General features: G+C 42.9%; 1 protein-coding gene across 15 annotated transcripts; it reads right to left on the minus strand.

Moving 5' to 3' along the window:
* Nucleotides 1-504: 504 nt before the first annotated feature.
* Nucleotides 505-26,230, minus strand: ppp1r13bb (protein phosphatase 1, regulatory subunit 13Bb). Of its 15 annotated transcripts, XR_011239266.1 has the most exons (20): nucleotides 21,996-22,200; nucleotides 18,778-18,925; nucleotides 17,388-17,507; nucleotides 16,551-16,621; nucleotides 12,530-12,631; nucleotides 10,938-11,112; nucleotides 10,587-10,786; nucleotides 10,324-10,488; nucleotides 9,911-10,103; nucleotides 9,254-9,382; nucleotides 6,788-6,921; nucleotides 6,206-6,659; nucleotides 4,857-5,638; nucleotides 4,623-4,760; nucleotides 4,106-4,239; nucleotides 3,844-4,010; nucleotides 3,263-3,462; nucleotides 2,321-2,916; nucleotides 1,774-1,912; nucleotides 505-876 (listed from the first exon to the last, which is right to left on the minus strand). XR_011239266.1 is itself a non-coding variant. In XM_069514521.1 (19 exons), exons 2-19 carry the CDS (start codon nucleotides 25,422-25,424, stop codon nucleotides 2,875-2,877), a joined length of 3,363 nt encoding a protein of 1,120 aa, XP_069370622.1. In that variant the 5' UTR covers nucleotides 25,425-25,573; nucleotides 25,849-26,230; the 3' UTR covers nucleotides 505-2,874. The 15 variants fall into 15 exon arrangements, 9 of the variants coding, with proteins under 9 accessions (XP_069370622.1, XP_069370623.1, XP_019953126.2 ...); XR_011239269.1 differs by lacking the exons at nucleotides 9,254-9,382; nucleotides 21,996-22,200 and adding exons at nucleotides 25,416-25,573; nucleotides 25,849-26,218 and having other exon boundaries at nucleotides 505-1,912; XR_011239264.1 differs by having other exon boundaries at nucleotides 505-1,912.
* Between the last annotated feature and the right edge of the window lie 477 nt (nucleotides 26,231-26,707).

Genomic DNA, 26,707 nt, shown 5'->3' on the forward strand with positions numbered 1-26,707 from the left:
AACAAATGAAAGCCGAACAGAATGTTTTAAAGAGGCTGAACATCAAAGACCCTCGTAGTAAACGGGCTCATGGCTCCATCTAATGGATCCGACAGATTCTCCGCACTCGTCGCTCACATGTCAGTTACATCAGAATGAGAATCACTAAATGTTCCTTCTTCATGATCATGTTTCTACAGAGAGAAAAAAGAAGCCTGTTAGACTGCCACCCTGTGGTCCATACAGGGTCACTGCAACAGAGTAGGCAAAGCTGAGAGGGGGGGGGTGGCACAGAGAACGACTGACTAAGTCCCATAATATTAACAATTATGTTTATTGACTGTTTGCATTTGTTTATTTATTTAAAGCATTTTGCTGCTAAAGTAATCGTCTGAAGATTACAATGATTAGAATGTCCCTTTAACCCAGGGTTAATACTGGCTTCATACAGTATTTCTACATTTTATCAAATGAAACACTTGTGTATTTTTAGTTCCTCTGTTAAAACAACACTGAGTGACACTGTTCATGCCAGAGCTTCAGTTTTATTGTTCACATTTACATTATTTGAGTCATGTGTGAGTTACAGTGTTTATACAGAAAAACAAAACCTTGTTCATACAGAAAACAGACATGTGACTCATCCCCTCGCACTCCGTTCACCGTGATGAACTCGCACACTCAAGTCACTGGAGGTTCAGAACAAGCTGCTGGACTCTGATGGTCAGTGACGGATAATAACTCGGATTATTAGTGTCAGAGCTGAACTGGAGGAGAATGGGTCAAACTTTGAATCCGAACCTTTGTTTCAATCATCTTCATGCATCAGTAACTAATGAGCATATATCCTGGACAGTAATTCAGTTTTGTTCACTGCTCGTATGAAGGTGACGTTGGCTGAGAATAAAAACAGAAACACGATCACTAGTTTAGTGGTGAAACAGTGTCGGCAGCACCGTGTCGGTCCTGAGATTTAAGTGTGTGAAAGTGAAGTTCGTAGTTAGAACCCGAGAGAAACGTAGCAGCTGGTAGACGGAAACATTTAAATGAACTTAAATGGTGAGATGGTCCGACTGATGATTCCAGTGTCGGTTTCATTGCTCTGTTTTACACGTTGTCAAGTTAAATCACAAGAAGGCAAAAATCTTAAAATGCAGATAGTGAGATTAGATTTATCGTAGATTGAAAATTTTAACTGAAAGAATTAGAAACGTGATTCATACTGTGAATGATTTGATCGATAAAAAACTTCATCTGACAATAACATTCATGATAAAAACCTTTCTGCCCCTGCATCAGATCAAATCTTTTAATTTATAACTCAAACTTTTGATCAAACTTATTCTGGCTGATTATTTCCCATTTAATAATCCCTGAAATACCAAAAGTTACAGATGTGTAAGGTTTGAATCTTCCATTCAGATACTCTCTCGTTATATTTGGCAAGTTTTTTTTGGTAAATGAAATACTGATGATTTTTTAAATCCGTTTCCAATGACGAAATCTAAACTGCAGCACGGAAATATAAACACAATGCAAATATCAAGACTGCTCATAAAGATGGACGACATGACGGCTCCACAAAAGTGAAGCCAAAGCGCCTTGATCACCACCTGGTGGCTGGATGTAGTATAGGTAATATATCCTGCCTCTTCCATGTTTGCAAATGGGACATGGTCCAAAAGTACACGTCAAATTTTTTTTTTTTTTAAGATGGTTTGTGTTTTGTTTTTTTTGATTTTTCCAGTAAGATTGGTTTTAAGTGTGTTTGGTCGTGCATGTGTATCGACGGACCTTGAGAGACTTGGCTCCAAGTACAAGATGGCAGAGTTCGATTCCAGGATATTTTGGCCTCATTTCTGGAGAGTGGAGGGAAGTGGAGACGTGTCGTCCATCTTTAGATACAGTCGGTGATTCAAACTGTTTAATACATCTTGAAATATGTAACAGAGAAAAACAGATTATTGTCAGGAGCCTCATTTCAAATCTATTCATGTTGCAGCAAAACATCTTGAGCTGAACACAGAGTAAACAAACCGGTCACGTTTTGGTCATGAGTGAAATCTTTGTTCATCTTTGCTTTCATACACTGGATTTGTTTTGTCTGGTCTGTGGCCTTAACACTGAGGATTTACAGTTTTCCATTTTCCTACTCCGTGAGAAAATCTGGAAGGACCTGAACGTTTGGGAGCCGTCACACCTCTGCCTCTCTGCAGGGTCTTAGGGAGGCGCTGAGATAAAATATATATTTTCATCTTTGGTGAAAACACTGTGTGAGTGTTTCTTCGTGCAGGGGGATTAAATTGACATTAAAAAACTCTGCATCACAGAAATTTCTTACCATTAACGAAGATTTTTCTCGTCATCATACAAACGCAAATAAACCGGTGGCACCTTCAGGGAGAAGACGACTGAAGAAGAGCGAGAACTGCAAGAAATACTGAGATGAGGGATTAGTGTTTTATTCTTCAAGTCCACGTCTGATACAGAGCTGACACTGAGCCGGGAGAAAAATCAAATTGGGACAATGAACAGACAAGTTGACAGGTGTGTGTGTGTGTGTGGAGTGCTTGCATTTCATCGTGTGTGTGTGTGTGTGTGTGTGTGTGTGTGTGTGTGTGTGTGTGTGTGTGTGTGTGTGTGTGTGTGTGTGTGTGTGTGTGTGTGTCTATGCGATGGAAATATGTGTGCGTCAGAGTTCAGTGCCGACTGCTTCAAAGGAAAAGGATTTTTGAAAGAAGCACAATGCCGGTGGTTTTTTCGGAGGTGGGAGTTGGTGGGGGGGGTGAGAGGTTATGGCCACGGGGGAGAAGTCGGAGCACTGCGCTCCTTTTTGTTCTCTGCTCTTGGTTTTTGTCGCTGGTCCAGCTGTTCGCCACAGGTCAGTGAGAGACGCTACGCCAGCGAGCGCTGACGAGGTTTGATGCGAGGATAGAGCTGCAGGAGACGAACAGAGAGAAGAGCAGAAATGATTCACGTGACTAAATTGTGATCACATGATGTTATAACTGACTTTATGTCTTGTTTTGCTCCAGCTCCATTATGTGCTGTTCTTCTCCTTTTTGAAGTGACAAATAATGCGACACAAGAAAGACGATAAATCAAATTCATTCACTTCCTATTATTATTGATCTTTATATAATCCTCTTCTCAAATTTCAAGTTAAAAACTACTACAAGCAAATCTTTGAGGTTCTGGCTTGAAATGGGTGGAAAATAATCAATCAATGAATATAAGTAGTGAGCATTCGTTTTCCCAGACCAATGGTGCACTCTGTATTTACCCCGATCAGGTTGCGTGGCACGTAGCCCTCGTTGACTTCCAGTCGCGCCCACCACCAATCGGTTTCGCGGTCGTCCTGTCGCCGCACGATGGTGATGGCGTCCCCCTCGCTGAACGACAACTCGTCCTGGTTCTGAGCATCATGGTTCCACAGAGCGTAAACTGTCCCCTTGTTCATTACACCCAACTTCTCCTGAACACCTGCACCAGAGACGGACCAAAACAGACAACGGTCAATATCACGAAAGTCTTGGACAAATCAATAAAGACATAAATAAAGTTTCAAAAGTTTAAAGTTAATAAAGATAGATGAAATTTCATCCTGTTCTTATAGCATCAAATAACGAATTAAAATCAAACTTGTCACAACAACCGTCTTTGAGAAAAACCTATTTGGCGTCTACCTTGAAATTTTAGTTTGGTGGCGATCGAGACACTTTTTTTTGAGCCATCAATCGTCATTTTTCACAAGAATGTTCTACGACTTTCAGTAAAGAAACAGATTTGCCACACAGTTGTTTTTTTTTACATGTTGGAGGAGTTTAAGACAAAATTTGGACTGATTACTTTTTTGTTTCTCACCGTATAAAAACTGGGAGCACTGGATGTAACCCTCTTCCATTTCTTCGCACTTTTCTGCCGCAGTCTCCACATCACTGATGGTGCTAGCGAAGATGGCCGCGCCCGACTCCACCAACAACTTGCAGAGATGAACGCTGTTACAGGAAGCGGCGCAGTGGAGCGGAGTCCTGACCGGGTGAACACAAACAGGAAGACAAACAGTGAGATCACGTAAAATTAAAATGTCTTCAGAGTTTACCGTCATCTCTCTCCTCAGACTCACCATCCATCGCTGTCGGCAGCGTTGACGTTCACGCCGAAATCCAGCAGGAACTTGACTATGTGGTGATGTCCAGCGCACACGGCGTTGTGCAGGGGTGTGATGCCCTCGTCGTTGGCAGTGCTTGGATTCTCCACCTGGAAGAGAAAGAAGACAAGATGAGCATGTGTCCGACGTCAGGGTTTCTGCAGGTTTCAACCCAACAGGTCACCGGCAATGCAGTGGACATTACAGACACAGACGAGGTAACATATAAGAAATAATGTTTAATCAATATGGACATAACAGTAGAAGCTAAACGCCCATGACAACCATTTTTACCTAAACAAAACAAAAGCAACTAAATCAGAAAGTCGCAAAAACACACAAACTGCAAACGTCCACAAAACCAGCCCTGACGATTATACTACTTCATGCTAACACAAGCTGCATCATATGAAAGCCCGGACGTCACAGATTCCATCAATCCATTTATAATCTTTCAACAAAACTTTCATAGATGAAAATAAACACAACAAACCTCGTAGATGATCCTCTGGACGAGATCAAACTCTCCCTCTAAGGAGGCGTCGAGCAGCAGAGCCAGAGGGTTGAACTTGACTCTGAAGCCGTGACCTGTGCGCTCGGAGTTCGGCTTCTTCAGGTTTGTGCGTTTCTCCTGCAACAACAGAGAGAAAACACAAGTTACACCTGTATTCATTCACAAAGGAACTGATTCACTGCAGTAAAGTCTGTGTCTTTATGCGTCTTTCACCAGAGGCTGTGAGGCCGCCATGCCGCTCTCCTCTGGAGTGGTGACCTCCAGCACCGGGCTCGGCAGCGACGCCTCCGAGGTTCCCACGTTGTTGTTATTGTCGTCTTCTGCTTCCTCCTCTTCAGCGGGATCCTCCAGCCCTTCTGGCGACGAGGGCGGCTCGTTGTCGTTAGCGTCGGTAGATGGAGGTGGGGCCTCAGAGCCCAGCTCCTCTGCCCCAGGTGGCGGCGGTAGCGGCATTCCGGATGGGAGGTTGCCATTGTCTGTATCAGCCAGAGAGTCCCCTCCCAGATATCCAGGAGGATTGGCCGGCTGATAAAACGGCGTTCCGTTCCCTGCACCGTTGCCTCCTCCTGATCCACTGACTCCATTTCCCTCGATCCCTCCGGCAAGAGTGTTGAATCTCTGGTAGAGCAGTTTCTGGATGTTGGGTCCGCTGGGGCCCTCTGGTTCTGTGATGGAGCTGCGCTTCTTGAGGGGTCTCGGGGCGTTGGCCAGCTTTTTACGGAGCACCTCGAGGTCGGCGTCACTTTGGTAGCGCAGCGGGGAGTGTACCATGGGTGTAAGCTTCGTAGGGCTGAGTGGTCGTGGGATGTTCTCCACGCTGGGAGGAGGCGCTGAGGGCTCCAGGTGCTGGAAGCCCTCGAGATCGTCAATTTCTCCGTCCAGAGTGTCGTCACCGCCAGGTGGGCCCTGGAGCAATGGGAAGGCCCCGCCTGCCTGAACGAAAGGCAGAGGCGAGGGGGGTGTCGAGCTAGAGGGGAGTACAGGCTTTCCGTAAACTGGAGACAAGGAGAGGAAATAAAATTGAGGTAAATGAAATTAGAGCAGCAGCCAACCATTATTCACAAGTCTATAAATTAGTCTACTATTCATTCTATCAATTAACAGATTAATATGATGTGTGTGTCTATGGTCTATATCCAAAAGCTCACAAGTTCACATCATATGGTCAACCCAAAACCAAAAGTCGTTCAGTTTTTTGTGTCCAAAGCCAACCCACATGTTTTCCCTGATTACAGTTGTGTGTAGTGTAAAAAATCAAGAAGTAAGCCCAGCCAACGTCACCGAACACAACCTGAATCTGTAAATAATAAATATTAATACATCTTTCTCTAAACCTGGTGCAGATATCCACACTTTAACTTTGACCCATTGAAAAGACCTAAAATCAACAGCCGACTAATTGTTTTAATGTTAGCAAGTAACTCAAACAGCGTTTGTATCATTCAATCATATAAGCAGCTGTTTCCACTGTAATGATCAATCATCAAAACCCACTTTCTCTATTGAACTTTCACAGTGAGGTCTATATTGTACTGGAGCATCTGCTCGAACACAACACTCACCGGCTTTGAGAGCAGGCTTGAGTGGCTGGCTCTTTGGCGCTGCCTGCTGGAGATACATGTGATAGATGGAGCTGGAGTTCATGGTGGGTGGACCTTTACGGGGCGACTGAGGCCGCGACCCTCTGTCTGGGATGAAAGGCCGTACTGCCACAGCCGGCGGTGGATCGAGACGCTCGCTCAGCCCGGGAGGGAAAAGCGGCACGTTGGGCTGTAGGGTGGGGCTCGGTGGCACCGAGATTCGCTGCTGGATCTGCTGGGAGGATGAGCCTGTGGAGGAGGGGGTGCGGGGCCAAGCGGGAGCTGGCGGGTTTGGGAGTGGGCGAGGAGGAGGCAGCGCATCCTTTCGGCGCTCCAAGGAGCTGGCGGAGTTCGCAGAGATGAGGTGGGAGCCATAGGGAGGCGGCTGTGGCTTGGATATGACAGGGGAGGAGACGACCATTTTGGGTTCTAGCACCTGTGGAGAAACAACCAGCATCAAACACGGAAAATCGAATTACAGACAGAGAAATGAGACCTAAAGGTTCAATTCAATTTCTCCATCCCTGGGGTTAAAAATTTTTTTTTTTTAAAAAGTCGACCAACCTTTTCTGCACTTGGAGCGACTGGCGAGCCTGAGGGGGGGCTTTTTCCCTGGGTATCAGACCCCGAGTCTCTTCTCTCAGGAGGTTTTAGAGCGGAGTTCGTCTTACCCAGAGTCGGCCAACCAGCGTCATTAGCTACGGCACAAACAGGACACAGTGAGAGAGATGCAGAGGAGAAAATAAAGACCATATCCAGTGAATGACGGGATGGAAGAAGCAGGAGCCTCTTGTCCACCAGAACCAGGTCTAAATGGTATTTTATCTTTAATATTGGAAAAGGTTTATTATCAGCTACGCACAGTAGAACATTTGTGATTTTCATTTCAATTACATCTGGATGTGTACAACTTTAAACACGTTCTGCAGGTTTGTTGTACCATTTGGACCCAGGATTGGTATTTGATGGAGGGTTCAGGATTTTGAGAAGTCTATCCTATTAACCAGACACTACTCAAACTCTTCTTGTTGCTTTTCTGTGAATTTGAATTTGGCATCTTTCAAATTTATAAACACCTGATGAGAAGAGTCAAACCAGAATTCTAATTTTCTTATTCCCGTAAAAAAGCTTTTACAATATATAAATATTTCCCATCATCAATCATTTTCCTATTTATCGTCAGTTATTTATTATTCAGTTGTCCATCCTCTGTTGAAGGTCCACGTTGCCAAACACATCAAAAAATGTCTTTATTTCTTTTAAGTCTTCCTAACTTCTTCTACTCTTCTTCACCACAGACTAAAGGTTTCAAGAGAACATAGTTATTGATCAATAGGACAAAAATCCTGAGCCTTCACTTCGCAGCAGTGATGATAATGAATGTATTTAGTATTATTTAGTATTAAACTACCATGTGCATGTGTCAATCATTCTCGGTAAATAGCAACTTATTTGCAATTCAGTAGAAGATTCATGGATGTACAATGAGTGCTGCTGCTAATGTCAGCACTGTTTGTCTGAAAATAAATCTGCAAAATAAGAAAATGCATATTTAGTCAGCGAGGACAGGGTGAAAGGAAAGTAGATGGAAACAGGAAGAAACAGTGAAACAACAGCGATACTGGTGCAGTTTGATGGGATTCCAGAAACCCTAATGCCAATTTTAATATATTTTTCTATTTAAGATATTCTCTATATATATCCTGTTGTTAAATAGTCAACATAATCTATAGTTGGTCTGTATAAATTTGTACACAGATTAACAGTGAACCAGTTCTACCAACACTAACCAGAGTCTAACAGAGAAACAGGTTGATCTGGGTCTTGATGTGTTATTACAAGTGAAATTTGATGTTCAATGAACATTGAACATGTACAAGTTAAAAATTCCTTGTGCATGAAAAGTTACAACTAAAACTGCTTCTCATAGCCTACTTGTTGTGAGGATGTAGCATAAAGGTTGAGGTTAGACAGGCGGGGAAATTAGAGCAAAGCCCAAATATTCAGGACTAATGTGTGAACTCATTGAGGCCCTGAACCTTCTCAGAAGTGAACAAACACACACAGGATCAGCAGTGTGCTTTGTCGCTGACGGGGAATGTCAACGACAATCACGAGTGTAAAACCTCCGCAGAGTAGGGATGCCATGGTGCTCTGTGTTACACAGTGTTCAGGCAACAATTGCATTGAATCTATATAGACATAAAATCTGTGAGTCTAAGATCATTGTTTTAACGGGACAGATGTGTTAGACAGAGAGCGTGAGTGGCCGAGAGACATCTGTACACTCTTCAATGACAGAGCAGAACTCCAAGTTCTAAGGACTTTTATGTTATTATGAAAAGTGTTAAAAAAGAATCTTTCAAATCAATATGAAACTGGACAAGACAGAATAGAAATTGATTAAAAAGATCAAAGTAAGAGCTCCGTAGACACTGAGCCAACACACGTCTTTTCTTTTAATAATGTTCAGTGTAATTGGTAACACTGGTGTTGTCATGAGTTTATTACTCTGTGGGAAAATGTCCAACCGTGGCATCCCTACTGCAGGTGGCAGCAGAGTGTTTCAAGATGGTATTTGAGCATTTTGACGTAATCACACGATCCAGAGTGAACACACTCCAAATTAAATCAACGTGTATTGTTTCCATTGCTGCACAGGCAGGAAAGTTTAAAGATGCCGAACAAGAATCTCCTTCAATGCTTTCAATCAATTTTTCTGAGACTGGTGGAGAAAATCATCAATGTCCCATCATCTTTTAAATCTGACTGATTTTGTGGGATTTGAAAACAGCAATAGCCTGTATGGAGATCATGCTGTGATATGGAAGAACCCAGGCTTTATGTTCCCGGCCAATTCAAGAAACAAGCTATTAGTTTATCTTGAAATAAGCTGATATGACTGTGACAGGATATGGTTGTAAAAAAATGGGGTAAAAACTCAAGCGCATGCTGAGGATCCTGTGCTAAGATCGAGAGAGAAGGTTCAGAGAGCGCCATCTCTCTGCTTGTGTGGCACAGTGCACTCACGGGACGAGCCGTCAGAGCCAGTGGAGGCTCCAGGGCCTGGGTGTGATTCTGGAAAGGACGGGGGTACCGGGTCCACAACGATGTCTAAATCAGACACCTTCCAAGGGCCGGGAGGCTTTCGCACACCGTCTGCCCCGGGAGAGTTGCCCACCCAACCACCACCCACCAACCCCACAGTGACACAGAGACGTCACAGAGACAGGACAGCACAGACACATGAGAGGAGGAAGACAGAGAAGGGAGGGATTCACGGTTTACACAACACAGGAAAGAGAGTGAGGTTAGAGCGGGAGGAAACAAAAGAAATTGCAGAGATCAGGTCCGGGCGGAGAATTCATGAGAAGTCAGGTAGGGGAAGGAAACAAATAACAGCTGAGGCCCATGAGGGAATTTCAGTCACAAGGTGTTCATGCAAGATGTGTTAAATATGTAGTGGTGTAAGACTTCTGCAACTGGGACGACATGAAGCCAAACTAGTTTGTACTGAATGTAGGAAAAAAACTTCTCAGCTGTTGTTTCCTACTTTAACTTCACTTCCTGCTTATGTAATGAGGAAAATTTAAATATATCCTAAAGACAGAAAATCACCTGGTGTCCATTACAGCTGTGCTTCATTCAAAATGCATTGCAAATGTAATTTTATGGGACTATTCCAACCTGACTTGGTGCGGCCGTGGTTGGCTTGATTATTGACACCCAGGGTCTGAGGCTTCAGTGGATCGGGTGGCATGGTGTAGCCTCCTTCCTGTCGGCCCGATACAGGGACTTGGATGTACGGCCCGACAGCGGCGACGCGCCCCAGAGTCCCAGGAGCTGGCTGTGGAGACGGAGGCCCGTTGGCTCTGTTCAGCTGTAAGAGGAGAGAGTCAGAAAAGTCTCAAACAGAAACATCAGCAGAATGATTTTCTCTTTATGTTTCCTTGACTGGAAAAGCAAGAAGGATTTCAATTTTTCATTTTAAATTGAACAACTTGTTTGAAGTGAGGTCTTAAGGAGACAATGACTTTTGTCAGAAGCATTTTAGCCAAAACAATCTGAGGAGGAGGTGTGTTAAGTGCTCCTAGTCTTACAGGGAGGTTTTCTTTTTGACGTGCCTCAGCTTTTTTCTTGTAGAGGCGTTCCCGCAGCTCACTGATGCGCTTGTCCATGAGCGTCACTTCCATGTTGCGTTTGTTCAAAAGCTCCTTCTGCTGCTGCAGCTTGCTGTTCTGCTCCTGGTTCAACTTGTTCCGAATCTGAGGATGAAAAACCAGGAGGCAAACACATGAACTGATTGACCAGAACAAGATGGAGAGCGGAACAAATAAAAGCATTCAGGAGATTTTGCACTTACCTGAAGCTCCTGGTAGAGCTTACGGAGCTCCAGGGCTGCGGCGCCGGTTACTTGGCCACCCAAGACGGTCTGTATGCCGTTTAGCTTTCCTCTCCGCAGGTCCTCCAGCTGCAGGCTGAGCTGCTCCACCCTTAGCACAGCTGACTGTAACTCTGCCTGCTTCTCTTGGAACAAGCTGCTGACTTGCTCAATCTCTACAGCTGCATTGGAGGAACAGTACAATCAGTGAGATCACTGTGGGGTGATAGCAATTAATTGATGTCATCGGGTTAGATGCGTCTGAAAACGTGTGAATCCTCATCTTAAAGTGAGCTGAAGCTCAGATCATGTACATACTGTGAGTGTACATACACAAGTTGCCGTTGATGACCTTGCTGTAGTCCACCTGGCCTCTCATTGCCCGGATCTTCTTCAGCTTTGCCTCCTGGCTCTCCACGCGTTCCTTTAGCCTCTGCAGCTTCTCGCTCTCCGATACGGTTTGCTGCTGACGCCGCTCCTGCTGCTTAAGGTAACGCAAACGTTGCTCCTGCATAGAACGAGACAGAGATGTAAATTCAAGGTTCAAAATTGTGTTTTACTGCAAGATTGTACATAAAAATTAATGACAAAAGCTTTTGAACATTCTGTCTGGTCAACAAGTCAAAAACAACATGGATATGAAACCAGCATGACACCGTCCCAAAGCTTACAAGACATCAGACATGTCGTAAAACTGGGCTAACCTTTCTACTGTATGCACTAAGTGAAATGCTGCGCTATGTCAAGACTGTCTGAAGGCTGAAGACGGGGTCAGATGACTTCATCTCTCTACCCAACTGAGAATTGCTCCAGTTAAGGTCCTAAAATAGGAGCTGACAGGCCCAGGTTTCCAAATGACTGCAGGGGCTTCAAGTGGGCCTACTTCTCAGACACCATAACAAAGCCAATAAATAGTCTTTCTATCGTCGGGTCTTCAGTGGGCTTCGTCTTGCATGACTGACCGGCAGCTAACCACAGGCACAGTGGTCAGACTGAGTTAGAGCACTGGGACGCCACAGAGACTGACGGAGGGGCTGCTTGTGTGGAAGTTTGCCACCAAACTCCAGGGTGAAATCTATCAGTATCCTCAGTGTTTGATGTTGCTGTACAGTCTGTGCATGAGTTCCTCTAAGCCTGAAGTATAAATTCTGACAGAGTGGACAGTCCCAGCACAGTGACTCATATGGCGTCATGTCTCATTTGTTACGTAACCATTTGCCCCATGTTTCAGGTCATGATGGTACTCTTTGTTTCACAGTAGTGGAGCACTCGTCTATTTCTCTGTCTAACAGAGAGGCTCGAGGCTGTCCTGAAATTACCTGGCCTGCCGCAGCCTTGAAGTAATGACCTGCACTTCACCAACCACCCTTGTACAGTATGTGTGACAGCCCCAGGGCTTCTGCCAGTGTTATTGTGTGTTGTGGCGTTGTCGTGTTTTATTGCAGGTTCCTGGTTGGGTGGAGCTGGAGGCCATCGGGGAAGTGGAGGCAGCTGGCCACTGCATCCCAGATAGTAGATTATATATTTTTGTGTTATTAATTCAGCACTCCTTTTTGTTGATCTGGCTCTGGGTTAAACGTCTCCTGTTTTGTTATCTTAATTAAATGAAAATGATTTTCTGATTGAATAAAACCTTAGTTTTATTTAAATCCTCACATTTCCTTCCTTTATTTGCTCTGCTCTACATTACACAAAATGCTAAATTAGACAACCTATTATTAGTCTGTCTACAAACAGCATTTTTGACTCTATGATTACATCAGTTTCTTCTAATATTTCTAATATAATGAGATAAATTCCTCTTGAACTGTCCATGATTGGCAAATTCCTACAACATGCTGTTTTCCATAGGTTGAATTAAGACCATTCAAATATTCAGGGTATTGAATCACAGTTAAGGCAAAAGAATGAAGACAGGATGTTACCTTCGCCACAAGCATCTGCTGCTGAGCCTCGATTTGCTGCTGCTGCCGTGTGGCCATCTCTTGCAGCTCTGACAGCGTGAGTTCCACACGCTGATTCCCCACCTACACACACACACACACTTTCAAATGTGAGGTTATACTCATTGGTGCTGGGTCTTTTTTTTTTAAACATTGTAGAGGGATTAAGATTCATCAAGAGAAACACAAATTCAAATTTTGTTCCTCAAGCAAAGCCTCATTTTCCCAATGATCTCCACCTAAATCACAAAAAAACAACAACATTTCATTGAATATTTTTCATCCTGCAGTAGAAGAGCAGAGACGAAGCTGCTTTAGAGGACCAAGATGGAGAAAAACTATTTAAGATACTTGGCTCTTTAAGCCGTCAACACTCATGTTAATTTGGGGTTTTCATAGCAATTTTAGAGCTAATATTCAAGAGGGTACGAGCAGAGAATCACATCTGGCATAAAAAGTTACATAAGCTAAAAATGTTGCGCAGGAACAAAACAAAAAAGGTTCAAAGAAACAAGTTATGCAAAAAGCCATTTGCAGCAATGATTCGGAACACTGTCTGATTTCAGCAGCCAGAGGGTCAACAACACACGGCGGCAGACGTAACAGCAGTGAGAGTCAGACTCTCACTTCCTCCACAACAAGGCTCCAAATATCACTATGATGGGACTGTAATTGTGATGAAGAAGAGTCGAGGCTCTGAGGGGAATGTGTCACTCCGTGTTTGTATACATGACGGAGGATTCAGATCACCATCACTTGAGGAGAATACTGAGCTGATACAGTGAAGATATCAACAGACAGAGGAAGCTACATCACCCAAGTGCAAAGAGTTACCAGAAGACAATTTAGCTACAGCAAAATAAAACATGAATCAGATTCCGGTGTTTAGTTAGATATTAGATATGGTATTCAATCTAGACAACTCCCTTTGATTAAAGAGAGGCTTCACATTATTTACTGATTCAAATTCTTCAGATCTATTGTGAAAACGTACCTTTACATGTGGACGAAAGGTTTTAATGCGAGAAATTGATTTCCCAGAATCTTAAGTTATTACAAGTGAATGTTTTAATAAAGCCAGATGAATAAATATATGATGAATGTATTAAATCAGCAACATGTGCAATCCAGAAATGTTGTCTACCTTCACAAAGCCTGATGAAGAAACTGGGAAATTGGTTCACTTTCATAAACAGTGAAGATTAAATTCTCTTCTTGAGCCAGAAATAAACATCACATGTTTTTCAGATCACAGAATAGAGGACGACTAGTGGCTATCACCTTCAATTCTGTTTGGACCCTCAAACTATCATCCTTCACACTTCTGGATTTCCTTAAAGCAGTTGCAGTCAACACACTGGCAGACTACTCTTCAATAAAAGATCTGTAGAGGATACAGTCCCAAGTTTTACCAGACATTTGCCTTTAGGAAGTGTTTTCAAAGAGGGGACAGTACACAGGAAATGTCACTGTGCCCCCCAAATAATACTGATAAATGTAGCACAGTGGTTTGAGTACAGCATTTTAAAAGTAAAAGGATTAGTAAGAGGCATTGGAAGGATGACGACATTAAATGTATGCTTGATATGAGCCATAAAAGAAGGACACACATGACATCCAAAAGGCAAAGATATTTCATGCACTGCCCTTACTGGATAAGACGAGGCAGACATTTCTCTCTCTCTGGATAAAACAGGCTTCTTTTCTGAAGTCATTTGAGTTTTATGGTTTTGTGAAGTGAGGCAACAATACTATCCATCTAATAGGTCATCTCATTTCAGAAGACACGCAGCACAACAGCGTTTCCCCGACCTGGTATTTATTAAGACATTTAGATCATTTAGATTTAAAAATGTCTGAGGTGACTCAACCCTTACCAACATGGAGAGAGCGGGGGAAGCCACTGGTGCGTGACAAGTGACAATTCACCCAAGGGAGAAACAGGCACGCACGCGCACACAGACAGTGATGGAGAGAGTTGGAGAAACACCCAACTAAGCAGACCATGGACAAAGAGAGTGAGCTGCTGCCTTCAAATGGGGTCGTGTTTTCCATGTTCACGATAATACTCCGTATGAATGCCGAATTTTCTTGGTTGTGTTCCTGTCCACTGGCTGTATAGATCCGTACACAGCTAACTGAATGTGGTTAAAAATGTCATATTGTCAGGATTAAGCTTCAGAATAAAAATGATCTGAATTAATACAAAGCCTTCAGAGGACACCGCTGAAGTCGCCTGCATCCTTCGTCTGATCCTGTCGTTCAAATCAAAATGAGATGGTCTTCTTTCTTATTGTGTCACATGCCGTGTTGTGCTCAAGGAAAGAGGGATATTTTTCACTATTACTCAACATTTTATGGCCATAATCATTTTTTTGATAAAATTAAGATTTATTTGTGATTTAAAAGTGGTTGAGTGACTAATCATTTCGGCTCTCAAATGAAATGAGATGTTTCAGTGTTGCCAACAAGCTGTAGTCATCAATTATGGAAGATAAAATTGTGAGACATATATATATATACAATATATATATAAAAAAAATTGAAACTGCGTGTGATCATTCCCTTGAGGCACCTCTGCTCTTTACGAGGCAGCGTCGCTCTCAGAGGATGATCTACTCTGCTTGGTGGAGAGAGAGCCCCTAGGGTTTGGGCAGCAGCCCGTGGAAAAGCCAAAGCAATGATCCTCTTAGGACCTGTTATATCATCCAGCAGGCCGACTGGTATAATCCTCTAAATCAGATATTAGGAAGAAACTCGGACACATACGAGCCTCAGCACTTGGGAGGTTATGGGGAGCCAGTCATGCATCTGATCAAGTTTTACTCTGAGTGAATGAATGATGATAAAATAGATGTCTTGTCATGACATGACATGGTGTAGGTTTCAATAGGTCAGTAGCATGATACTGGCAGTGGTTAAAGAGAGTTTGGCTTGGAGAGTGGAGCAATAGCTGATCTATAAAATGTTTTACCTCAAGAGTAGGGTCAAAAGATGATCAATCAGGATAATAAAGGAAGGACTTCTGACTGCTCTTGTGCTGCACTGCTAGACTCTTTTCTTTAAAAACAAACACCACTGCCCCTCAATCCCCTGCTGTGCTGGACTCTACCCTCCACCCTCAAGGTGGAATTAGTTAGGATTCCTTGACCGCAACACTTTGTATTGTGAAATCTGGGACAGATGGTTGGAGAGAGAAAGGCTGCCATGCCAGAGGCTGCTCTTATGAGAGACACTCGCCTCTCTAAGCACACTGATCCTGAAGCTAAAGACGAACATGTACCTGAAAGGGAAACACTGACCTAGTCTGCAAATGGAATATCTGCTGACACCAGGGACTGTGAGGCCACTGTCAAACACCAGCTTCATATCAGACTCATTATATATCCACAGACATAATGAGTTATATGTCATTATTGTGATGCACCAACTAGACAACACTTTTAAATGTCATAACACCAGCTAGGATAAACCACGTTAGCCAACGTTTCCTAAATACCATAGAAAACAAGGGGAATGTGCCCACTAATGTATGAGCTAGATGTTCCTCTCCAATCCACCAGATGACAGTAATACAGATGACTATACAACAATGAAGTTGTTACCACTGAATTCATTCAACACCAGAAATGCTAACTTAATGTGAGGAAACATATTTTATGAGCTACTAAACAGCTAAAATAAGACGCTGGAATACTCAACCAATAAGGCATATCCAGCACTGCAAGTCCCACCCACAAAAGTTCCTGTATTTTTGTACACTGCTACCCTGCGAACACAGATTTTTTGGGGGTATAAAGATTTCCCCGTAATATATTTTAAACCCTGGTCCCTATGGTGGAAAAGCAAACAGTTCCTGCAAAGGTACCTTGCTCCTGTAGTCAAAACACAGCTTGTGACATTAACCCCAACCCACCAATGAAAAGAGGGGACCCAGATGACGTACTTACTTCAAGTCCATTTCTATTTAAACATCACTTAGATAAAGCTAATGAAGTCTCACCCCGTTCTCATTGTGCTTCTCTCCAGTGTTTCCACTCCTGCGACTCGTCTGATCCTGAGACTGCTGACTCCCTGCAAAGAGAAACAGTCACCGTCACAAACACGGGCAGGGCAGAGACACACAAGTGCACACAGACGAGCGCAGATTCAGAGACAACAACCATTGTCAGGAATAGTTTGAAATGTCACTGACATGATTGCACATGACAGACAGATTTGAGAACTGGGACGAGCACTGCTGACTGAAGCCACACAAGTCAAAGTTAATGGAGAGATGAGAATAAATCATGTAAAGGACACAGGGAAAGATAGAAAACTGGCCAAAAATAAAAAATAAACCGACTAACTTCAAAGACAAATGAATGCACCACAGTGAGTCTCTGATCTTGTACAGGTCTGGTTAGGGTGAAGGATTTGGCTGCATTTTACACCTGGCTTTTTATGTGGCTAAACTCCATCCAAACACAAACACAAAAAGATTTGTGTTAATGCGATTTGTGTGTGCGAGGATTTATTCCTTCGACATGCCCCATCAAGCATCAATGACACCTTGATTTTTCATCTTAGACAGCCTTTTAGACTCTTTTTTACAAAAGCATTCCACATAAAAAAAAGGTGTTTGGAGTATCTGTACTGTTATGACTTGGTTCAAAGAAAGAATAAACACACCACACATGGTTTGATTTTAACCCAGGTTGGGAAAGACTAGCGATACCAGGGTGAGACAAGGAGAAAAATAAACATTGACAGCAGCGTCTGTAGCTGAGCAGCAGCCAACCTTCCATTCTCCTTCAGAGAGAATACACAGCTGACAGGGAATCCTCCAGCCAGTACGCACCTTGATCGCTGCTCTCAGTTGGTGAATCTTCGTGCCGCAGGAAGAACTTGACCTCTTGTTTCCGTGGCCCCCACTTCTGCAGGTGTTCGTACATCATGTGCTCGAAGGGGATAGCTCGCTCTGAGTGGGAAAAAGACGTTAAGTCCAGACCTGATTAATTAGACACTTACACAATAAATAAGTCAAATAGACATTCTGTAGCTGTCTCTCAGGTCAGGGGCTGCATCCTTCAGAGGCTGATACACAGATTGTGTCACAACGGCACAACTAGACTGTCCCATTCTTATGGTTTCAAAAGATGAATCAAAGGCTTGTAGATCATTCTTGGGCCGGTGACAAACCTTTTTTTTTTTTTTTTTTTTTTTTTAAAGAGGTAATGGCTAAGCTTCAACTCAACAGAAATCCTCTGTAGTCCAGACCGTCTAATTAATTAATCAATACTGCTTGATAAAATTAACTAAACCACAGTACAGGTGCCTCAAACAAAGCAGCATGGCCGCAAAGGGAAAGTGTGTGTGTCTATTATCTGGTTCATCACAATCACTTTGAGAACAACACCAATTACTGGACACTTTTATCTGAGCCAACTTCTGCTACCAGCTGTTTGTGGGTATGACTTTTTGGATGAGGTTTTCAAAGAAAAGTTATTTTGGGCATTTTAAGAGGACAAAGCGCTGTGGGCTCAGAGAGACCAAGAGACAAAGAGACAGACACAAAGACAGAGCGGTTTTAGGAGGTTTCAGGGGCCGACAGCCGCATTGTCAGACACCAGCCGAACACGATTGCATAACGGGGGTTAATAAAGCTCTTGGCTGGGACGTTGTTTTCAGTGGAGGAGTGGCCCCCACAGCAGAAAATCGCTGATAACACCAGGCTTGTCAGCACGATGACGACGATGGGACCAAATCGTTTGGGCTGAGGAGAATCTGATGTGACAGTGTGGTTTGTACTGGCACGTAACCCTTTTCTGACCAATAAAAGTTATACTTCAAGAGGTTTGTGCTAATCTGCTAAATTATTTTTTTAAAAACACTTTTCTTTTTTTCAGGGTGTGTAACTTGGGCCTTGTCTAAGGCTTTGGTGTGATTTTCTTCCAATCAGAAAATCAAGCATGGCCCAGTTCTGCTCCTGAACTTTCTTTAATAGAGTGGTTGTTTCTACATTAATGAGGAGCGCTAAAGGCTACTGCTTCACAAAATTAAATTCTGGTGCATGTAAGTGAGGTGTAAAGCTCTGTGATAAAAGAGTTTCAGATTGCTTCACCTTCACGCATTCCTGACGACACCCTCTGTTCATTCTGTTTAACACAGCACTGAACACTGCTTCCTGAGAGAAATGCAATTCTGAATTTCAGATAATAGCAAGCAGCACAGCTTCATCCGGTTCTTACCGTTGCCTCTCCAGACCTCAGCCAGGTGGCAGCCGCTCTCGCCGGGCTCTTTGCAAAACTCGACGACATCGCGGCACGTCGTCTCAGGGGTGATGGGCACCTCAGTCACGGCCTGTTCCCCATCGCTGAGGTACACTGTCAATATCATCTGAAAGAGGAATAAAGAGGTGATTAATGATCCCACTGACGCTCTATAAAAGTATTTGACATCACATTAGATCATGAAAAGATGAACAAAACTTGTGATAACATAAAACCACAGTGACACATATCCCGAGCAGGAATTCAAAATACTTTTTTCTGAATAAAAACATAAAGATATTAGTTTAAGCTGCTGGTGGTCTCGTGCCTGTGCCTGCAACATTTCTGCTCAATATGACTAAGGCCTGCCATAGTGTTGAACATACACAGGCAACACATAGAGATGCAAGTCCTCACATGCTTCTGTCTGCAATCACTTTAACAGTCAGAGCAAAGACCACCTTTGTCAAGACTTGTTGACTGTGGAAATAAGAGGGAACTGAAAATCTATTTACACATAGATAAAAAATGTTTATACACATATATAAATGTATGTGTAAAAGCCTGGAGGTAGTTTGTATGGAACTTTATCCAAGTTTACTTATTATCCAAGTCTTACTTTTTACCTGTAATTATCAGACTATACAACACAACCTCAGTCAACTTGTATAGAAGCGTCACCAGGAAATGTAGCTGCAAAATACAGAAGACCTTTGAACTGATCCATATGGCACTGAATGTATAGGCTGAATCTTCAGCTTGAATATAAGGGCTGAGATGATTCATCAATGAATCAACCAGTTGACAGGAAATCAATAAACAGAAAATATCAATTTATTATTTTTATGATTTTTTTCAACCAATATTATGATTAGGGTTTAAACTGCAATATTTTACAACATGAACTAAATTAAGCTAACAAAAGCTAGGTTTATTTTAGTAAATGTAGGAAGTTAACATCAGCTTTGCACATTTGGTGGCAACAATTCTCATTTTAGTTGTTTAAATTATAAATACAGGCATTTAAAATGAGCGCTAGCTTCTCATATTCAAAAACAATTTTTTTGAGATATGACTATGAATTGATGATGAATGAATTCTCTATCAGAAAATACGTATGTAATCTTACACACACACACGAGATCCAAAACCTCCAACATTACTCCTCAAGGAGGAAAATTGGAGGAAGGCAAAAAAGGAAGAAAAAAAAAATCCCTAAATCCAGATGGTCCGAGCTGATAAAAACATATCTAAGAAGATTCAGCCTTGGCAAAGTCCTGACTCACTGGGTTTAATATTTAATTTAATCCTGTAAGACATGAAAAAAATGTAAACCAATGAATTCATTTTCGTCATTTGGCAACAAAAATAGGATCCTCTGTTGACATGATTCAACAATTTGGTTGAATTAAGAAAACAAACACAACGAAAAGAGCAGTAAATGAAAAGCATGTTTTCTTGTGTAATTGGGTTCATGGCAGGTGAGAGCCAGTCAAATGCAGCAATGGAGTAACAGACAGATTGTCATTGTTTTCTGTAGCACAAAGCTCTGCAGGGGGTTGAGGTGTGCCTTCCTGCTTCACTACAGTGTAGTGTCACTGCACAACAACAGATCTGTGATGAGCAAGATGAGAGACCCGAAATGAAAAAATCAATAACAAAGCAAGGCATTTGAAGGGGATTTCAAATGTGTTCTGATAAAAATGTGTTTGTTGTGGCCTAAGTGCAAGTTGCATGTGATTTCATCCAGTAAAGGGGACATCTGGATTCTCCATATATCAGAGGCATCTCTAGTAAATGGTTCACTAGTTGAATTTGCTATAACAGTGAAGATTTTGAACCAAAGTCACTGTGATTCCAACTTCACAGTGATTGTACAAGTAATATAAATTATACATCAAAATGCCGTCTGAATCCCACGTTGACCATCTAGTCCAATGAACACACCAGTTTGTCATCATATGGCTCACAGTGTTGAACTTTAGGCTACAGCATCAAACTAAATCAACGGAAAATTGCAACAAAAGAAAAGACCACCTGCAAAAGGGCAAAAATTCAATCACCAACAAACACTGTTGAAAAATGACTCATTTTTCAAGGGTCGTTCAATTTTCAGGGACATGATGATTCTTTCAAATCAACTTTGCTTAATGACAAACAAATATTTAAAAAGTATAACCTGCATTATTTTTACACAAGCACATTTTAGAAGGCAGAGCAGTGAAGTGTGTGACTGTGTATGTGGCCTCAGGGTGCATCTGCAGTTCTATAATATTTATCAGCGTCTCTACCACATAAATAATCTAGCTGTGGTCAAAGAGGTGCCTATAGGTTATGAATCCTGCACTTTCTCAGAGACAAAGTGACTCATCCTCTGTAATGACGCAGCTTTGTGATTCATTGACATTTTCTGCAGCAGCACCACAGGAACAATAAGATCATTTGTTCAACTTCCACTCAGCTAATGAGGATTGTAACAGCTCACATTAAGGCAAAAACTGACGGTAATGAAATGGTACTGGAGTCGAAGCAAATCTCATCTCTTTAGGCAAATCCAACAGACGTCAATCCATACCACACCATCCCTGAGCTCACGCTGCCTTTGTCTATGTCCAGAGACCAGTGATGGACGTCACTTTTGGGACCTTATGTGCAAGACCATTGATAGCAAAAAGATTTGTTTACATATATATGTAAATATGCTGTTATGTCCATACTTTACTGATAATTACTTTGCTAATCCCCAAGGGATATTGGAGTGCAAGCAGCTGCATAATAAGATACAACAGATCCCAATGAGGCCAGTCTGAACACAGATAACACTGATGCCATTATTTAAATTTCTTCTGGTGAAAATTCTAAGATGCAAATCAGTGTAGGGGACAATTTGTGCATACTTATATACAATCATGTTCATGTACAAAATAACATACATTAGAAAATGTAATGTAAAAAAATTTAATAACTAGACCATAGGCTCAGTTAGTAAATAAACTTTCAATCAGCACAAGCATTCAACCAATCAAACACAATGAAGTGCAAATTTGTGCCGAACCAAAAACCATCGCAGACAGCCCACATGGAATATTATCAAATACAACTCTGCATCGACAGGAAAATATATGTCCAAAGAGTGAAAGTGCAGAAAAATAGAAACTCCAGTGGCTCAGCTTGCTGACCGCTGAAGAAATACAAACCGCCCTCACTAAGTTGCGTCTACCCATGCTCTTGGCTCTCTTGACCGCCCTCCGCTTCCTCCTGATGTCCTTCTTCGGCAGCCGGTGGTGCTCCTTCGCCCAAATGGGGTTCTCCTTGGAGAGGCTTACGAGGCCACGCAACACTATTGTCACAAACCTCTTCATCGTAGCACCGCCGCTTTTGCGAGACTTAATAGTTATGCCATGCCAAGCGGACCTCTGAAGCCGAAAGTGGCGTGCGAGTTAGAAAAGTGCGGAGGAGGAGACTTGGGAGGAAAAAAAAGAACACTTTCTGTATGTGAGATTCAGGAAGGGAGGGGAAGAAGGGAGGGAGAGATGAAGAGAAACAAATAGCAAGAGAGATAGAGAGGGAGTCAGGGCGGCGGGTGTGGGAGGAGGGGGTGGACGCCAGCAAGTCGTCCTATTGGAGGAGTGTCCCCGGGATGTGCAAGTGGCTGCATCACCAACAACTAGTCGAGAGCAGTTTGACCACAGCTGTGACTGGCGGGCAGGTCGGGACACTATCAAGTAGACTCAAGACAGGGATCATCTGTCCACTTTATGTTGGCCAAACATGACGAGAAACACATCGTCTGCCTCTCGTGCCTGATGCGTAACGCTTGAGTGGGCATCATGTGGAGGTAGGGGCTTTCATCATTTAACTTTTGAGAGACTCTGAGAGATGCTTGACTGGTCCGATCTTCTAGTAGGATGACTCAAACAGTCATTTCCTCTCACCAGTCCTGTCACTCATTTGCTCACGAGGAGGCAAACCACAGAGAAAACAGAACTAATGTGTTTCCTGAGAGCACAAAACTTTTCTCAAAACGGCACAGAATAAAAACAAACAAGGATAAATGGAACTCCTAAACTTATCCGCTGGAGGAATTTTCCCCAAAATCAAGTTCACCATCACATTATGACCAGAATTAGGCATGATTTTACTGAATCATCTGACGTGAGCACACTAAACACTTCATCGTCCCTTTCATTGAGTACACACGCAGGTTGCCTTTAATCTGGACAGTTCATGCAGCCCAAATATGCCGAACGCTGGCCATCTGGCTAAAAATGGCACTGAACCATATGGAGGAGAGATGAGGTCATAACGTGACAAATGACAGTGAAAAAAAAAAAGAACCCTCTGATCTGCCAGGTTTTCTGTAAGCCGAGTTAGGACACTGCTGTACAAGTATAAAACGAGCAACAGAATTTCAAAAAGATGCTTCAGGGCTACAAATTTGAGCCACAGACCCAATTTTAATGACAGCCGCTTTGCTATTAAAGACTAATTCTAATAGAGGTTATGTGTATTACTATTCATATTTATTACCATTCTATATTCTTTTTACTTGAATAGAATGAGTCAAAAAATGAGAAAGTAGCAGGTCCCTGCAAGATTCAACGAGCTGTTTAAAAAAACATGTGTCTCTTTGATTGAGAGCTGACTAAGGAGGACGGCATTAAGAACAACTTATTAATAATGGATTCTTATTTTACAAGTAAAAAAGGTGGGAGGCTGAAACAGGTGGGAGCTGTTAAATAAATGAATAACTGACTCTTTTCATCTGTTGATGGTGACTTTGGGGAAAAGACTTACATCCATTAAATGTATGACTTTTATGATAAATTACTTTTTAACAACAATGGGGCGGTTTTAAACCAGCACACCCACAAGCCCCCCAAAAAATGAAAAGCAACAGTAAGATTTTTCCTGTACGTCACGCTCTGCCCGGCTCCGTAGTGTGAGATTAATGCCACTTGACAATATACTCAGCTCAGAAGTTCCCCTTAACAACAGAGCATTAGTCGACGCAGCCACACAGACCTAGATCTGCCAGGGTCTCATTGGATGCTTGAGTCACGCGAGAAGGCAAGCACGCGGTGGGGCTGCCTCTCCGCCCGACTAGCTCTTTGACTCTGATAGCCTGTCGGTGCCACAGGGTACAAACATGCACCCGGGCGGCCATCGCACTCAATCCTGTGAAATCGGTGGCAGCGGCAAATACAGAGTGCTGTGTACTCACTCCTGCAAACTTAATAGACTCTCGGAAATTGTGCATGTGACAAGAAACAAAATGCTACTGTGACACTGCATTTTCAACCAATCATTTGTAAAAACACAACTGATCCGAGACTGACTCGCCTTCGTTCATGATGACACCTGACTGAACCGACTGTAAACGTATCCTGCTTTTAAGTTCATGTTCCCCCCTCGCTGAAGGCCAAAGGGGTCGTGCGGTCTATCGCTGCATTCTCAGCACTAAACATAACAAAAGAAGACCCAACAAAGCGGGGCTCCGATAGAGTTGCCATTCAGGTGTTCTATTCTTTGCTACACAGAGCGTCTTGAACAATGACACCAGGGAAAACAACAGATGGAAAAAAGTTCTTGATTGGACCCACTGCCTTAAATATAGAGCGTTGTTATCTCCGCCAAGGTTATGTTTTCACCTGCCTTTGTTAGTTACCAGACTTAAACAAAAACCAGTGGATGGATAACCATAATACTTATGGAAGGATGTAGGAAACCATAACATGTTTGGTGGAGTCTCAGATGAAGGAGAAGATTCAGGACATTTTCTTTGATTTTTCAGAGAAAATTCATGGATCGTGATAAAACAAATCAGGCATGTTTATGGGAATGATGTTTATGAGTGTGTGCAATTTTGTGCAGATCCAAATAAAAATCTGGATCTAGTGAATTTAAATATGTGGCATGAGTGCCATTTAGGTCATTGTCATTACACAGAAAGTGGAGGGTATAAAGATAAAACATCCTATTCTCATACACAGCACTGTAATTCCACCTCATCATGATTGTATATTTACAAGCGTGTTCAATCTTGTGAAGAAAAAGTGTTAGATTCCTTGTGCTTAAAGCATAAAGAAGTCACAAAGACCATAATCTCTGTTCGTCAAGTTGTGACAAGCGCTTTTTGCATTTCAGAAACTATAACCATCTACATGAAAAAAATGTATGTCCTGCAGCTATATGGCCTCACGTCACAGAGACACTGCTGCAGATAAAGGCATGTAGTGAGATAAAGTTAAGCTTTCAGGAACAGATCTCCCTTACACAGTAGATTAGCACAGCGGAGGCGGGGAAGGCAAATGGATGGATAATCTTGTGTGAACGATGTGAACATGGATTGTCAGGATACTGAACTTTCCCTCTTTATGTGCACCTGGTACATTTACGATTTCACGCTGAGGAAACACATGACTATCACAAGTAAAGGATGTATAATCCCAATTGCCTGAGATTACACAGTCCTCTTGAGGCTGCTCCAGTTTCTATAATGGGTTTAATTGTGGGTAAAACACAATCAGCAGCTGTAAAGGGACTGATCTCAAAATAATAAATGATAATCAATCATTTTTTCATGTCTAAGGACTGCAGGGGTTGTGTGCACTTACCGGCATCATACTGGCAGCTGTGGCAGGTCAAATCTAAGGGCATGGGCCACTTGGTTGGTTCTGTTCACCCACTTCACCGCAGACTCTGCACAGACCCACCTTGCTAGTAATGGGTTCTGCTTCCACCAGTGTGACAACCAGCTGGGCCTCGGTGCTCTCTGTGAACCAAAACAGTGATTTTACATTAGCTGCTACAACACCGGACACTGTCAGTGTATTAAACGCTGGCTGGTCGAAGCAACACCGGATGTAAACAGTGAAAATAAACGATGGTTTAAATGGCCCAGGCGTGGCTCCGTGCAGCTGCTGCTACAAACAAGCCGACGGTTAGCCGACTCTCACTTTTAGCTAGCTCGCAAAGCAGGTATAAAAAAACAAGCCGTAGACAATAACTCAGTGATAATAAGTCATTATACACAGTAAATATACTCACCACTGTCAGAGACAAGTCATTGTTCCAGCGAGTGAATCCACTTTAGTGTTGAGGACGCGGAGCTAGCCGGACCAGCTGTCAGCCAGCCAGCTAGCTTGATCTCCAGTCAAGTGTTAGCCGCGTTAGCTGCTTCAGCGGCGGCTATAAGAGGACGCTGTGCGGGCCGATCTCTCCGCTCTCCGTGGCTCCTTGCGCCGGTTCTGGCCGCACATCGGCACCGGCTGTCGACGGTGTGTGTCTCAAATAGGCGAAAACGAAAACATGTCCGCCCGGGATGGCGGTTTGCTCCGCGGTTGGATCGCTGCGAGCGGGCTAGCGATGGAAATACAAATAGCTGGGATCCAGTTGTTGACGGAGGGGAGGGGCGGGGCCACACCGCAGCGGCAGCAGCGACGCTTCAACGTCGCGCGGTCAAGAGTGAAACGTCACGATGATCTCTGGTCTGATACAGACTATGATGTGATCCAGATGTGATCCTGATACAGTCTATAGTGTGATCCAGATCAGGTCTATAGTGTGATCCTGATACAGTCTATAGTGTGAACCTGATACAGTCTATAGTGTGATCCAGATACAGTCTATGATGTGATCCTGATATAGTCTATGGAGAGATCCTAATACAGTCTATCATGTGATCCAGATACATATGGTGTGATCCTGATACAGTCTATAGTGTGATCCTGATACAGTCTATAGTGTGAACCTGATACAGTCTATAGTGTGAACCTGATACAGTCTATGGTGTGATCCTGATACAGTCTATAGTGTGATCCTGATACAGTCTATAGTGTGATCCTGATACAGTCTATAGTGTGATCCTGATACAGTCTAAGTTGATCCCTTCAACATTGGTTTGAAG

Source organism: Paralichthys olivaceus, chromosome 19 (assembly GCF_024713975.1).
Source record: "Paralichthys olivaceus isolate ysfri-2021 chromosome 19, ASM2471397v2, whole genome shotgun sequence".
Classification (NCBI taxonomy): Eukaryota; Metazoa; Chordata; class Actinopteri; order Pleuronectiformes; family Paralichthyidae; genus Paralichthys; species Paralichthys olivaceus.